This window comes from Oxyura jamaicensis, chromosome 9 (assembly GCF_011077185.1).
Source record: "Oxyura jamaicensis isolate SHBP4307 breed ruddy duck chromosome 9, BPBGC_Ojam_1.0, whole genome shotgun sequence".
Classification (NCBI taxonomy): domain Eukaryota; kingdom Metazoa; phylum Chordata; class Aves; order Anseriformes; family Anatidae; genus Oxyura; species Oxyura jamaicensis.
In genome coordinates this window covers 13,080,521-13,096,132 of record NC_048901.1, presented here as the reverse complement: position 1 = coordinate 13,096,132, position 15,612 = coordinate 13,080,521, and the positions used below count along the sequence as shown (strand labels likewise).

Here is a 15,612-nt window from a genome sequence, read left to right as displayed (position 1 = left end):
AATGTGACATTGCTCCAGTACACAAAAGCTTTTTGATGAGCCCTTCTCATTTGTAGAGGTTTCTGAGCCATTACATTTTCCTGTTGTCCCCTGGCTCTGCAGAGACCTCAGTGCCACAATACATTCTCCCTTTTTCTGTAGCTTCTTTGCATTCTCCACAGAGGTAGGATGGCAAGTAAAAAGTGCTCTAAGCCATTCAGATTTATGTGTATCGCTTATGTGTGCCAATTCAGAGATGGTCACTATTACGATCATGCTACATAGCAGTGATAAAAGAACATGCATCTGAGTGCTTGAATGGAATGTAGTGAGGAGAAGAGCAGCAAGGGGGGAGTATAGGACTGTCCAGAGATACACGGCCTTTGGAGGGCTCTGTTTTTCCTCTTTGTCCCATTTCATGTGGACACCTCCTCTTCTGTTGTTACGTCCAATCCAGTTATAAGGTCATCTGAAACACTTGTTTGTTTTGAGGATAACATAATAATACAGGGTTACCTCAAAATTCAGAATTTCTGGAAGGTTAGATTTTCTGAAAATGTATAAGACACCAGTTGCTAATAAACACATCTTCCTTGAATTTTATTTAAGGAAATTTAAGAGATTCTTTGTGGACCATTGCAAAATGTATTTAAGATTCATTATTTGGATCCAAGCTCTTGATACCTTGTTAGCCATTTTTAAGGTGGATTTTCATGTATTGTTTGTTTTGAAAGAATGTATACATCTACTAAAAATAAGAATAAACTATGAAAACTTAGTGGTTTTTTATTCTCTTGTGTCTGTAAAGCAAATGAGTCAAAAGAAAATTCTTCGGAGCTTACCTTTCAATGCCCAGTATTGAGCCAATTTTTCTGTTTGTGACACTTCATCTATGTACTGTTTTCTAGTGGCATTTAAAATAGAATAATGAATTTCTGGGAAAAGGTAGCACTTTTGTGTAAGCTAAGAATTTTCCTAAACATTTGTCTTGAAATACAAGTATTGTATTTGCAAAAGTCCACCTGACAGTGGAGTAATACAAATTGTTGTAACCAAAGATGTTTCATCATGTCTCAATTTCACAAACTGAAAAATATATTTTAAAATAATAACAAAAAAACATAATATTTTACCCTGTTTTGGGGTATGTGATCTCTAGTCATCCAGTCCTTTTCTTTCCATTTGTTTTGTATACGGCTTTACTGATTTGAGTAATCCAGATGAGTCAATTAAAGTACCTTTAAAATCTGTCGCATTAAGATTAGAAGGAGGTTTCTGCTATAAATAGTCCTGATAGGTAACACTGTAAAGAGGCTTACTTACGTTTTAATCCTTTAAAACTTCACTTCTGCTCTTTAATACAGTAAATAAAATTGTTAGTCTTTCTTAAGGAACAGTTCATCCTTCTACAAGTTGTAAATGTGTGTTAAACCTTCAACCTTTTTGGTAAATTCACTTAAGCAGTGGCAGTGACATTCCAAATTGTGCAGCTTCTGTGGAAAGAGTTCTTTAAAAAGATGCATTGGTATTTAGTTGTCTGTTTTGAAATTCTGTGGCCTAGACTTTCATTAATGAGGTTCAAGCTCCTCAAGCCTCAGACTGTATGAAAGCTACCAACAGCACTTGAAATGCAGTGTGGTCTCTCTTGTTTCAAGTTAATATAAAAAGACTAGCATTGCTGCATAATATCATCTCTCCCAAAATGATTTATGATGTTTTAATGTCTGTGTATTTTAATATGCAACTTCTTCACAAATATTTTTGAGTAGTTGAAGTAAACAGGTATACTCCATAGTGTCTTTTACTAATTGTCATTCTTACTGCAGTCTGTAACAAGAACAGATAGGCAAAACATGAATAGTGTCTATGAATTTATTGAATACCAGTGTAGATAATCAAGAGATGATGATAGTTCATTACTAGAGCTCAAAAATATAACTTCACTCCACTGTGCCAGTCGTGCCTCAAAAACTTAGAACTGCAAACAAACAGAAGGTCAGTACAAGGTCAGTGTGGTGGCTGTCCTAACTTACTGTCAGGCTCCATTTCTCAGTGTGTTGGCAGGCAGTGATAAAGGAAAATTATGAGTATTCTGAGAGTGCAGAGGAAAAAAAAAATACAAAATTCTCAGCAGATTCCTGCCTTGACAGATCTGATGGGGCCCACTAAAGGAGGGCTTTCCACAGACAGATGGTAAGCGAAATGCAAGGGGCATACTTTTTTTAATTAAAGTGAACTTTTTCAGCTCTTAATGGGTTCAGTATATGTTGGAATCTATACTTCTCAGTGCTGTGCTACCATCTGTTCCCTCTACACACATCCATGCTTTCAAGAATTGCTTTTCCTTCTGTACTATTTATGGAGTCTTCCATCCCCTGTAGTAGTCTGTTCTTTTATTCCTCTTTGCTAGAATGTGTGTTGCAGACCAAATGAATTGTCCCTGTAGCCTCTTGGCCACCACCACCACCACCCTTTTCCCCCGCCTGTATAGATATTCACCATGTATCTGTTTATCCCTGTCGTCTTGTTGCTCACCAGATGGGCTGTCCAGGAGAGTTAGAGTGCTCAGACCCTTTCTCTGAAGTTTTGATTTTTTTAAAGTAAATGTTGATGTTGAAAATGTTGCAGTTTTCTAGGCAAAATATCTTTGGGGGCTGGAGACCAGAGGAATCTTCCAGGATTTCCTAATCTTGAGGGCAAGATATCACTCTTCTTACCTTGTTCTCATAAGCCCTACATATTTGTGCTTGGTTAGTAAGAGACACAAGTGCTGAGTTAAGATGATCCCTTTGGTTTCATCCAGTAATTTTACTTGTATGTTTTTTAGCTAAGGAGTTTCTTAATAAATCATCTGTGTCTGGTATACGCATTATATGAAGTCTTTCATTAGTGTAAATGTGGTATTACTTCTCTGCAATTGGTTTGCATATTTTTTGTTTAATAAATAGTAATGTATTATTTCAGGGATTGATGAACCCCCCCCCCAAAAAACAAAACAAAACAAAACAAAAAAAACAGGTGTTTTTTTCTGGTCCTTTAGTAATGAAACAAAATTATGTTTTGTACATATCACAGTTGATGCACGCACATCTCACATACAAATTCCAGTATGTGGAATACCAGCTGTTGGTTATTGATAGATTCCCCTCTTGCAGAGCATGAAGGACAGAGCAACTGGGGCCAGTCTTCTGACTGCTGTCCTGGGATTACTTTTCTGTGGAGACGGCATCAGTTACCCTCTCTTTCCTAAGAGATCAAAGGTGCTAAAGACAGTTGATATCCAACTCTTCCAATCATGGAGTTAGAGACATAACCTCTCCTGGACAGATTAGCAGACCTCACACTTTGCTTTATCATACCCAGGTTGAACAAAGCCTGGACAATGTTACCCAGTTCTCAACAGGGTACAGATCTTTTTGGTACCAAGCTGATACTGTTTTACTGTGGCTATCAGCCATTTTGCTGTTGTCTTATTTTCTGTCACTGGCATTACTTTCAGTATCACTGTATTTAATATCAAACTTCCCAGGAGTTTAAAGAACAGAATCCTGTCTACTTTTCAGTTCCAAGCTCAAAGATTTTATATGAAGTATTTTATCCTGTTTCCCCCGAAGCCTTCTGTAAGACGAATACAAATTTTTAGCTTGCCCTATGTCAGAAGAACACAACAGATGCCATCTGCACAGTGTTTAAGTTTTTCCGAAATATGCAACACAGACCCTTCTCAGTCCCAGCCCTTTTTTTTCTTTTTATTTTTTTCCTTTTTAGCTTTATTGGTATAGCCAGAGCCTCTCTGTAGAAATTGTTCTCCTCCTTAGTCCTACAGATGTCCCTGTCACGTATTCAGCACTTATTTCCCAGCAGTTTTGATGAGTAAGGTTAGATTATTCTAGAAAACTGCAAGTGCAGCAACCTGCAGATAATACATAAGATAAAGCAGAATTAAGCAATAGTAGAGAATAGCCTCCCTTTCTAACTGTCTTGCATATGTTATATGGGTGGAGACTTTTTTCAGCAGTTGAAAGGTGACAATTTAAAAGAAATTTGTATTTTCCAGTAGATATTGCAAGTAACTGCAGGTATTTTCAGTACTGAACAGGCTGCAGCACAAGACGATGCTTGGATTATCTATTATTTCCATGCTTACTTTGCTTTCATGAAGGGTAGAAAAAAATATAATCTCACATGTTAGAAATACCTGCTATACCCTTCTTTTAGTGTGTTGGAAGTTTAGAGATTTAATCTTTCATGAAGAACCAGGTGTAAAAGACTCAAAAGATCACAAGTGTGATGTGTTTATTTATTTATTTATTTATTTTTAAAACAATTGCAAATTTAGTTGCATGCACTTGATAGAGCTTCCTTGGTGGCCAGCCTGGGACTGAAATGAATTTTTGCAGGAGCCAAAGAACCTTTCTAGAGCATCTGCCTTTGGTCCCAGGTTCAAGACACACCCTTCTGACAGTGACTACTTTATCAGACAGAACTGTATACATTTAAAACAAGCATCTCTACAGACACAGAAGTATCTGTATTGCCCTTAGAGAGGACGGGGGAAGAGGGATGGATGTTGTCAGTTGTTAGCGGTGTCACTTACTACACAGTGGAACACATTCAGAGCTGCAGTGATATGTGCTGCTTAAGAGCCTTTATAGAATTAGTATGGTTTTCCTAATGGGAATCTGGAAAAACCAGAAGGAAAATGCAGTGCCATGGCCAGCATCAGAGGAACAAAAGTCCCTGCAGTGAATTAAATTCTGCTCTGCTGAGTACCAGAGTAAAGCGCAAACCATCTGGCTAGCTGCACTCTCCAAAATGAGCTCCGTGATAGTCCCATGGATTATGTATTCTTTTGTGATCAGCAAGAACAACAAAGTTAATAAAAGGACAAGTGCAGAAACGTGCGTAGGTGAACATGCGAGGAATTGAGGAGAATATCTGCTGCAGAGTGATTTTTTTTTTCTATGATGCCAGCTGTCCTAGGAGTATGGAGTTAACCCTAAGTATGGTCTGCCCTATTAGTTTATCTGGTGTTTTACCTGGAGCAACTAAATATTTGGAGGGTAAGCTATGTTTTAGTCAATAAATAGCAGTGTGTTTAAAAGGTTATATTTCCTTTGTGATGCAGTGGTTTGAATTAATTTTCCATGAATTGACAGGTTAAAAACAACAACAATGAAAAATCTATTCACAGTGTACTTAAGTGATTCTTTAGGATGTCAGAAAATCTTACCTAGGCAACATTCAGTCATTCAGTCTCATAAGGACGAGCACCATATTCTCCCTTTTCTTGTTAGTTGGCTTTGTGGCTGTTCTGAAATGTTCCATCTTGTGTGGGGAGAGAGACTAAAGAAAAGAAGGAAATGATTCTTTTTTTTTTTTTTTTTTTTTGTTCGCCCTCCCCTATCTTCAATGTCTCGAGTTGTGTGAAAAAAAAATTGGCTTGTCTCGGTTTTGTTCCTACGTGAACAAATGTGTGAATTTTGGTATCTGTCTCCTGATAAGCAAAGAGCTCGCTCCCTAGCTGTTCCTGTAAAAGGCGTCTGTTCCCATTGAAGTCAGTTACACAATTTTCAGCTGTGAAAGGGAGACAGCACCTGTTAAACAGGAGTTTAATATGAACCCGTACATTCATATAAATGAACTGAAGATATGTGGCTACTGTCTGAAATCTTATTTAGATTATTCCTCACAAAAAGAGACTGTCTAGGTTTTACAGTCTAAATAGATAAGGCCAGAAGCAGTGAGGCAGGGGAAGGCACAGAAAAACAAGGTGCCTTACCCACGGCCATGCGGTGCAGCACTGGCACAGCAGGAGTTGGCCATTCTCTCTGTGTCTGCATCCTTCCCCTGAGGGATGTTGCTTTCTAAAAATTGTCGTTTTGTCACATTCCTCTTGGGTAGCCATTCAGTCATCTTGAATTCTTTTGCAATTAATAATAACAACAGTAGGGTGGAAATCATGTTTTTGTTTCTTGTCACGCAACGTCTTTAGTTCAGTAAGGGAGTTAGGGCTGGTAAATTATTTGATCTGGACTTTGTTCATACAAAGGCACTAGATGCTGTTTCAAAAATCAGGACACTATCTTAAAAGCTGCTAGCTTTGGGTTTTAAAGGACAGGAGTCAAGATTATTCAAGTGTCTGTTCTTACTGTCTGTAATCTGCACAGGGCTAATTCTGGTTGCTATTGGTAGAATATCAGTGTTATAGTTACCTGGATGAATGAACTGGTATACCAGAAAACATTTCACAATGTTCTTCTCTAACTTAATATTCTTCTTCTTCTCTTGGTTAATCTGTAAGTCTTGGCGCTCGTTATCTGATGAGTGTGCGGGGAGAAGTCCCTACAGAATGCAAAATGATAAATTGTTCATGGCATTTAACATGACTTAAGTTGAAGGAACTGCAGTTGAGAGATTTCCTCAAGATTTTTTGCATTTTTCGAGCTCTCATTATCAGTCGTGTGTGTCTTGAGTAAATTTGATGCCCCCAGGGAATGAGGGTGCAGCTAGGGAGCAGAGCACAAATGAGGCAGTTCAGCAGCTGCTTGCCGCACACACCCTGGCTCTCCCAGTGTTGACTCGTTGTAATCTTGCATCACGTGGGCTGGCGAAGGTGGTGGCTGTAGCGCGTTTCCTTTAACTAGAAAGGTTTTAGCAGTGGATCTGTTGATCCTGGAGTCCAAACTGTTCAACTGAAGGAAAAACTTGTTTTGAGTTCTTATTTTATACTGACAACACGTAAGTACCTTGCTTCAGGATTGGGTTGTCCTGAAGAAGCTGTTCCTATTTTACTGTCTGCCTTCATAGATAAATCATATGCATTTAGCTTAGTTTTATTAGTGCATAGTGCTACTTAAGAACACAATCCGTTTTTCCAGGATTAACATTGTACATAATTATATAGAGGGACTTTGAGTGTCTTAATGCTGTTTATAAGTGGATCGAGATTCATGCCAGAATTCTGGATTTTTTTTTCCTTTCTTGAGCTCCCATGGGAACATTGGCTAATTCAGAAATGCTTTGTGTGTTCCCCACCTTGTAGTGCTAAATTCTGTGTCTAATTTAAGTCCAGTAGTATTAAAGCATCTGTTCAATTCCAGCTTTTCAGACACTTGTAATTCCTACATCTTAGCACTTACGATATATAGTTTTGTTTATAAATATATGCATTTCAGATGTATGTTCTGAAGTTTTATTTTGGTCATTGGGTAAAATTTATATCAGTGTTTTTATTACTACAAAATGATTGTTAGCAGAACTGTTTGTTTTAATTAGGAATGTACTGGTTGCTGTAAACTATATTAAATCTTTAAGTATAATGGATGTTTGCTTCTGTTTATTTGCTTTGTGTCATCATGATTATTTAAAATTTTATTTCATTTGATAAATGTAAACCATTATGTAGCTTTTAATTACAAAACATAGTGCTTAATAAAAACATTGGTTTTTGGTAGTGTTTTCTTGCATTAACAAAGCTGTAACAGATGCTTTCTGAGATTTGAAAATTTATGTAAGTTAGTCCCCAGATTATAGGGGAAATTAATAGCAGTGCTTCCATTTCTTACAGAATACAGCCGTTTTGAAGCTAAAATACATGATTTACGGGAACAGATGATGAACAGTAGCATTAGTTCAGGATCAGGATCATTGCGAACCAGCCAGAAGAGATCCCTATATGTCAGGTAATGATTTTTTTCACCACATTACTGATGTGTTTTTCTGCTTTTCTGTAGACTCAGTATTTATGTATTTTTATACATTAATCTACTTGTTACTGAACTTACCAATTTGATATTTATATGATTGCAATATATTAAAAACAAAGTTTAACTTACTTTAATTAATGTAATGCAACTGAAAAAAAAGTAGTAGTAGTTCTGAGAACTTTGAAGAGTGGTGCTTTTACTTGCTTTTTGTTCTGCCTCTCAGAGATGATGACCAGTCTGTAAATACATGTATTCTTTTAAAGTCTAAGTAACAACTTAATAACTTGTTTAACTCAATTTGAGTTTTTATGACACAGATCTTCATTCTCCCCGTTAAGTTCTTGAGTTTAATTTTAGAGTCTCCCACAACTTAAGCTTTGGCAAGTGGCCATCTTATTTTCTTCAGCTTGCTTCGGTCATATTCTCAGCTTGTATTAGGAAATCAGAATAGCATTCTGTTACAGAATAATTTCCATGGTAAACAAGTGATCACCAAATATACCAAAGTGAATAAATTGAGTAGTCTTCATTAATTTATTCATACAAAGTTAAACATAAAGGTGGCTTAAAGGAAGTGGGAAATATAAAATATAAAAGCATGAAATAATTAAGAAAATAGTTTCACCAGGAAATTGTGGCAAGATGCAGCTCATGTAATGTGCTATCTTACTCCTCTGTCAGTTGCCATGTACTGAGAAGCTGTAATAGTTCAAGTATTGAATGTGGGTAAAAGGATTGCATTAAAAAAATAATTGATTTTTGAGTTCCACGAACTCACTCAGCTCCGAGTTGAGTAAGGACCAGCAGTAGCCTCATGGAAGAGGCTAGTCCGTTTTAGCAGAGCAGGTTAAGACTTCAGTAGTGACAGTGCTAGCTTTAAACTTGATTTAAAATGTTGTAGGACCTCCCTGGCTTACCTGCTAGAATCTCAGGTACTATTGTATTTTCCCATTTAGAAATCAACCTCAAATAGTTCCCATCTCCCAGTTGTGCTTGGTATCTGGTTACAGGGCCACAAAGAGGGAAAAAAAAAAAAGAAAAAAAAGAAAAGAAAAAAAAGAAAAATGAGCTAGATTAAATGCATTTAATCTGACATAGTTCCTTGATCACTGTGCTCTTGTAGAAATAAAGCGTCCTCCCGAAATGGGTGTAGCTTAGGAGAGAGGAGTCTTAGAATCTGTTTTTACTGGTATTGCCATCAAAAGAAATGCTGGTGACAGTTTAGTCTCAACTGTAAGCAGTGAACCACTGCTCCAAACATTACCTCTGGGGATCATTATTATTATTATTATTTTACTGTTCCTCATTTTCTTAAATTTCTGTTCTTTGGCATATAAGACTTCAAATATATATATATAAAATTAAAAGTCACTGTAAATAATGAATGCAACAGGTTGCATTGGGTTTACATGGCAAGAATGGCAAGGGTTTGGTAGCAGGGTGGGCTGCAGGTGGCCTTTCTGAGAAGAGTCTACAGCTGCCCCATGTTAGCAGAGTTGATTTTATTGAAGTCTGGGGGATTTTAATGCAGCAGAAGGGGATTTTTTAAGAATGTTCTTAACATGGTGACTCTTGTTAATCTTACACCAGATTTCTGTAATTTCATCATTATGTTTCCCATGTCCCCATTTTTCTCGCAGATGCACATTCTTGACCTGCTTCTGTGTTTGTGCAGGCCCAGAGTAAGCTGCTTTAAATAGTGATATTAACTTTAACCTATTAAAAAAATGGGGTATTTCACATGATTTATCTCCCACTAGTACACTGTACAACCATATAAACCTGCTGGTCTAAGGAAGTATACCTGGTGGGTGGAAGGGTGAGTGGCAGAGCAGCGAGGCTGCTTAGATTTAGAATTTATGTAGTTGTGGAGTTTTGCCTTGAATCTTTTTAGTTTATGAAGTGATTGTGACTGCAGAATATTAATCATGTTTCCCCTTTGGCAAGCTTTGTGTACTGTGCATGTGTTACCAATTGTTTTATTCCTTATTTCTTTCCAAAGTATTAATAAATGGGTAGCTGGTGAGGGAAATAATATGATTAGAAATCAAACTATTCGGAAGACCTACTGAATGAAGTGAGACTAGGAAGGCCAGGCTTGATTTTTTTTTTTTTGTAGTTTGCCTTAAATATTTTTGGGGTCATAATTTAAATCTCCAAGGATAAATGCTTAAATACTAAGGGTAAGTGCTTGATATCAGTTAGCTGTGTCTTATTCCACAGGTAAGTATGCACATGGGCATTATAGTGAGATCTTCATATCCATAAGCACAATATTTATCACTGTAGCCTTCATCATGTAACTAAGCCTTAAACAATCTTAAAACGCTTTTATTTTGCTTGGTTAGCTATAGCCTATAGCTCTAGCTATAGATTCTAAGCCACTTACATTGATATTCACATATTCATCTGGTATTTTAAGCCTCTGACAAGCAGTTTATGTAATTCTTACTCCCTTGAAGTTATTTGTGAATGGTTGAGGTTGGGCTTTTGACTTTGTCAGCTGCAGAAAATGCAGCCTTCTCCAGACTTGGCAGAAGCCTCGTGGAGACTGGTGATTCCATTTCCAAGAAAGGTTTTTGAAACTCACTAATCATCTTTGTTGTTAAGTTGGAACAAAAATCTGAAATGCAAATATTCCTCATGAAAAGTACTTCTTCACCCACGTCCCACTACAGAGAGTGCTGCTATGGTTTTTGAGATCCATTCTTGTCATCACATCAAAAGATGCCAAAGACTGGTAGGCAACTTGGTTACACATGCAGGATGGGTTCACATCTTTTCTCTCCAGTTTCCAGTGTAATTTTGGACCTCACTGAAATAAGTGTTAAGACTCTGAACATACTGCTAGATACTGCCAGAACGTGTTGGCTATCCCACTTATGCCTTATTATAAGTCACTTTGGTATCATCATTCTGTACTTTTAATTGAAGCAATTCAAAAACAGGTTTACTAACTGAAGCTAAATCTCTGTAATATTAGTTTTTTTTTTGATGTGCCTTTAAAATTCCAGTTATATAACATAAGCTGAATTGAATAGTAAAGCCAACAATAAAATGTTTACAGGCATTCAACCACAATTGTAGAAAACAAATAAAAGAAAATACTCAGAGAATAATGGTCTGTGGTGATATCTCAAAATCATGGTAACAAAGTCGCAAACAAAACGAGATGTGTTCTTGTCCCCTTACAACTGAAACATGATCTCTTTATAAATAGTCTGCCTGTAAACAGCATTTTGGGGGTGTTTTGAAATATTAAGGAAATGACTATTGTGTTTACCTGAAAATACAATTTGAAGCTTAATGGCAGATTTTTCTTAATTGCATGCATCTTAATATATGATAAATAGCAATATAACAAACAGTCCTTGGAGGGCAGTATAAATATAGCAGTTCAGCAGCAACTAACTCCTTAATTTGCACATCTAATTCTTTCTCCCCTGACTAATTACGATGCGCTGATTTAATGTCCTTCTCTGATTGCTGCTTTATATTTCTTTTGATCTTTATTTTAAGAGGGGAAAGATTGTCTCATAATCTTTCTGTTCTTACGTCTGAGCTATACCTATATGCTCTCCTCCTTCATCTGCAAATTCAAAAAGCGCATATGAAAAAGTGAAATTCTTTGATGGCATCAAATTTATTTGATAATATATTGCCAGGGAGTAAACTTTTTCTATACTTGCTGTAATCTTGTGTGGCAAGTATCAGTGTGCAATGTCTGTAGAATGCAGATCTGAACGTGGCATTCACCGCTGTGCATTTTTCTAACCAGCATGATGCAGTATGAATTCAAACAATGGTGCTGATTTCTCTTTGGATTGAAAATGATTGCAACTCCAAGTGGAAGAAACTTCACGGTTTGGAAATCAATAGGAAATATTAATTAGATCCATTGAATAATAAGATTGGTGTTAGTAGCAGGCCTAAAAATTATACTCAACTGCAGGAGAAGCTTAATTAGTCATCTTTATGTTGTTCCGATACTTCAAACATGTAGCTTTAAATAGCTTTCCCAAAAACTCGGAGAAAAAGAGAAGCTCTTTTATAGGATGGCCTTCTTTCCCAAGTGGTAAGATTGAATCATATTTCAGAAAATAGTACAGAGGGATGCTTCTGCTGCCACAGGAATTCCCTGATTGCTTTGTTCAGCAAGAGTACCCTAATATAAGAAATGCTTCCCTAAAACTTGATCAGCAGCCTATCATACTGAAAGCAATGAGCATAGCCAGGTAAAAGACATGATGGAAATTTTGGTGCTATTAGCACAGACATTAAGTTTTTGGCTTTGAAGCATAAGCATTCATAAAACTTGCAACTTGCCTTCAGTTTCTGTAGTTGTCTAACTGAAGGAACCAAGTTACCATTTTAGTGATGTTTTGCTTCCAATTTATATGAGGTGAAATAATAGGGACTTGGTGCTTTCTCTTTAATTTTTTTTTTTTTTAGTACTTGTAACTTAAATTAAATAATAAAAAAAAAAAGTAGAATAAATGTTGTGGGACTGTGTTCAAAGTACTGGTTGATCAGAAATAATGAATTTATTTTAAAATAAATTTCTCTTTGTATTATAACTTCCACTGAACAAATGTATACATGGTATTGTTAATCTACAATCAAAGTCTCCATACAGGGGGTATGACCTTATGTTAAAGGTGAATTGATCTGATGGAGCAAGTTGTCACTGGTTATGAGCAAATACAGTTTAAGCAGAAAGAAATACCCTCAGTGCTTTAAAAAGGCAAAAATCACAAAGCTAAGATGCAGTTGAACAAACTCTTATAATTTACAGGTACTTATGTAGGTAAAAGAATTTCTGAGACATTAAAAATCTAGTACAAAAAAGTACATAAAACTAGTGTTTGGGAAGAAGAAATTAACCTAATTTGTACAAGAGAAAGGGCACCATTTTAAATCACTGCATTAGGATCTATTTGCTCTTTCCTAAGGTTGTGTTGGACTTGGTATGAAGTCTCTAAATTGAGACAGGTATCATTTAGGAAGTGCATCACTGACAAACGTATGAGCTTGCAGATGAAATACTTGAGGACTTTTTTGGCCTGTGTCGTACAGGCACTTCACTTTACATCTGTTCATATGCCTTTTTGAAAAGTAAAATAAGAGTCCTTTATAAGGCATAAGCTTAGGAGTATCTCTCTCATTTCAGTAAGAGGCTCCATTTTCACATTCTCACTAAACCCTTGATTGTGCTGGGAGAAACATACTGGAAGTCTCGTCAGTTTCTCAGGGAACTGATCCAGATTTAAAATGATCCGACAGGGAGAATTAATTTTAACACCTATCTATTCCACAGTATGGTGTACCATGTTCATTTCTAAGCAATTTTGCTTTCATAACCAAGGAAGGGGAAGGAAGCAGTACAAAGCAGCAGTGAATGTGGGTATGGATAGCAGCAGGCTTGGATAAACCACCCTTGCTGGCAAAGAGAGCGTTGATAGAACTGTAGCCTGCAGCTGGTGTTCAGGTAGTGATAGTGCCTGTTGTTTGAAAATCGGCTGACCTTGGCAAAAAGGATTAGATTCCCCTGAAATGGTAGGGAATTTTCCAGAAGAATGCACCTAAATCTTTTTGGTTTGTAGTACTACAGTGGCCAAGTTCTGCTCAGATCATATTTCTAACCTTTTTTCTTGCAAGTCTGTGAGCAGGAAATTGACAGTAACTTTTATTTACTGAAATAGTCCGGATTTGTAAGTTGTAACAAAGTACATGACAGAACTTTCAACAGTGCTCTATTCATCAGTTTCCTTTTTTTCCCTAGGCTGACATGTAACTTGCTCTACGCAAAGTATTTGTTGAATTGCAGGGGGCATTTTCTTGTGGACCCTCTGCAAAGTACTCTGATTTTGCTCTGGACCAAGTTTATTCTCATTCATTAAAACTTACAAATGTGTTTGTGTTTGAATACTGTGCTGACCATTCTCAGGAGAGTTATTCAGTATTCTCCTTTTAAACATCTGTCACAATGATGCAGTCATTTCTGAACACATAGGCAGCTTAATTAAATTTAGTGCTATTCATTTTCCCCTGTTTCTTTCCTGCCTTTTCTATGTTTATTTATTTATTTTTCTTCAATGCAGAGCTCTTTTTGATTATGACAAGACTAAAGATAGTGGCCTTCCAAGTCAAGGGTTGAACTTCAAATTTGGAGATATTCTCCATGTCATTAATGCTTCTGATGATGAATGGTGGCAAGCACGGCAGGTAACTCCAGATGGAGAAAGTGATGAAATTGGAGTTATCCCAAGCAAACGCAGGTATGTCATAATATTGTATTGACTTTTAGATGTCTGCTATTAAATTTTCTAATGAGTGAGCTTAATATTACACTATTTATGTATAAGAAGGTGCAAAGTAAATTTTGTGTAATATGGTGCTGCTAATGGCAACTCTGCAGCTGAGCATTAGACTTAGTTCAGAATTTTCCAGATTGAGAAAAACATTAAAGTTTATCTTCCAAAATACTTCAAAAACTATTTAAAAAATATTTTTTTAAAGTAAAGCATTGGAATTCTTTCTACCCCAAAGCTGGGAAATGGGCAAGTCTTTCGTGGGTGGACAAAGCTGAGACACACTGTTTGGCATTGGCAAATAAGAGATTAGGTGGTCTAAATCTTAGTATCTGCTGTTTGCTCATGGTTGAAGATACTCACTTAGGGATATGCTTTTTCTTTTTACACTTGGATTTACTGAAACTGTTCAATCACCGTATACTCCAATGCCCTCACAGCTCATCAGTTGAGAAATAATGCTCTGCTTTTCCAACACATTCATTTTCCAAACAGGTCATTAGCAACAAAAATCTTTACTACAGAAGGCGCACTACATGTTTACATTGTGAAAAGTACTAATTTGAGATTCTAGGATTTTGCTAATTTAACTGCTTTGTGTCTGCTCTTCTGGTAGAGTTGAGAAAAAAGAACGAGCCCGTTTAAAGACAGTGAAATTCAATTCCAAGACGAGAGGAGATAAAGGGGTGAGTTTATGAAGTGCAAATTACACCTGGTGTTGTGAATGGTAACACTTTCCAGTGGGTTATATATGCAGACTCTGTTTCGATTTTTAGTGGAAAGGTGAAATAATGTCAAATAGAAATAAAATGATTCTGAAAATTAAAGCAAATTTTAATAATAAGCTGTTGCCAAAGCCCTGCAAATTAAAGAATTAGCTTAGAAATACATACTATTCCTAATACTGTAATGTAACAAGAGTTTGTAAATGCTATTCAGTTATTGAATAATGCCATTTAGAACAGCACTGCAAGTGCTACTTTTAAAGCCATTTAGTCCTTTGGTATGGATTGTGCTCTTGGTCTTCTTTTTGGGAAGGAGCTTACTACCAGATTTCAGAAAAATGAAAATGGTTCTTTTGTTATTTTTTTAAATGTGTCTAAAAAAAAAAATTGATGAACAAAGCCTCTGTGATTAAAAAGAGGTTTTCTAATGTGCACAGTTACCCAGGCTGTATAAAGTAAATTCTTTCTTATAACTGTGGATGCACAAGATTTAAAGAATTTTTGCGCAGTTGTATAGGCCACCAGAAACTCTAGTCTTTCCTCATCACTAGCCAGAAACAGTCTCTACCTCACAGTTGTTTTTTCTCACCACTGCTCTCTGTTGCTACAAATACTGATGTGTCAGTGCTGAAAGCATATAAGGTAACCAATGCAGGTGAAAAGTAACACAGTCCAAAAGAAATTGTAGTCAAATCCCTTGCTGCAGTTCATTGCTTAATATGTAAACCTTGCCCCAGTAAGTGTGCTGGGGCAGTGGGAATGACTGCTGAGAAAGCTAGGTAACTGCTTTTGTAGCAATAGGAATGCTTGTAGCCTAAATTATAACAATTTCATCATAGTAAAACAGCCTTGTTTTCTTTGGATTTTAGGTGAGGCTGCGCCCCCCTA

At 36.6% G+C, this 15,612-nt stretch overlaps 1 protein-coding gene across 30 annotated transcripts in view; it reads left to right on the top strand.

Annotated features, from left to right (window-relative positions):
* DLG1 (discs large MAGUK scaffold protein 1) overlaps positions 1 to 15,612 on the top strand; it is a 150,669-nt gene that overhangs the window by 113,933 nt on the left and 21,124 nt on the right. For 29 of the 30 annotated variants that reach the window (XM_035334884.1, XM_035334894.1, XM_035334890.1 and 26 more), the window contains 3 exons: positions 7,550 to 7,664; positions 13,790 to 13,966; positions 14,616 to 14,685. In XM_035334884.1, coding sequence (XP_035190775.1) covers positions 7,550 to 7,664; positions 13,790 to 13,966; positions 14,616 to 14,685 — 362 coding nt within the window. Of the gene's footprint in view, positions 1 to 6,603; positions 6,721 to 7,549; positions 7,665 to 13,789; positions 13,967 to 14,615; positions 14,686 to 15,612 lie in introns of those variants that run through there. The other variant, XM_035334906.1, reaches the window with a different exon arrangement.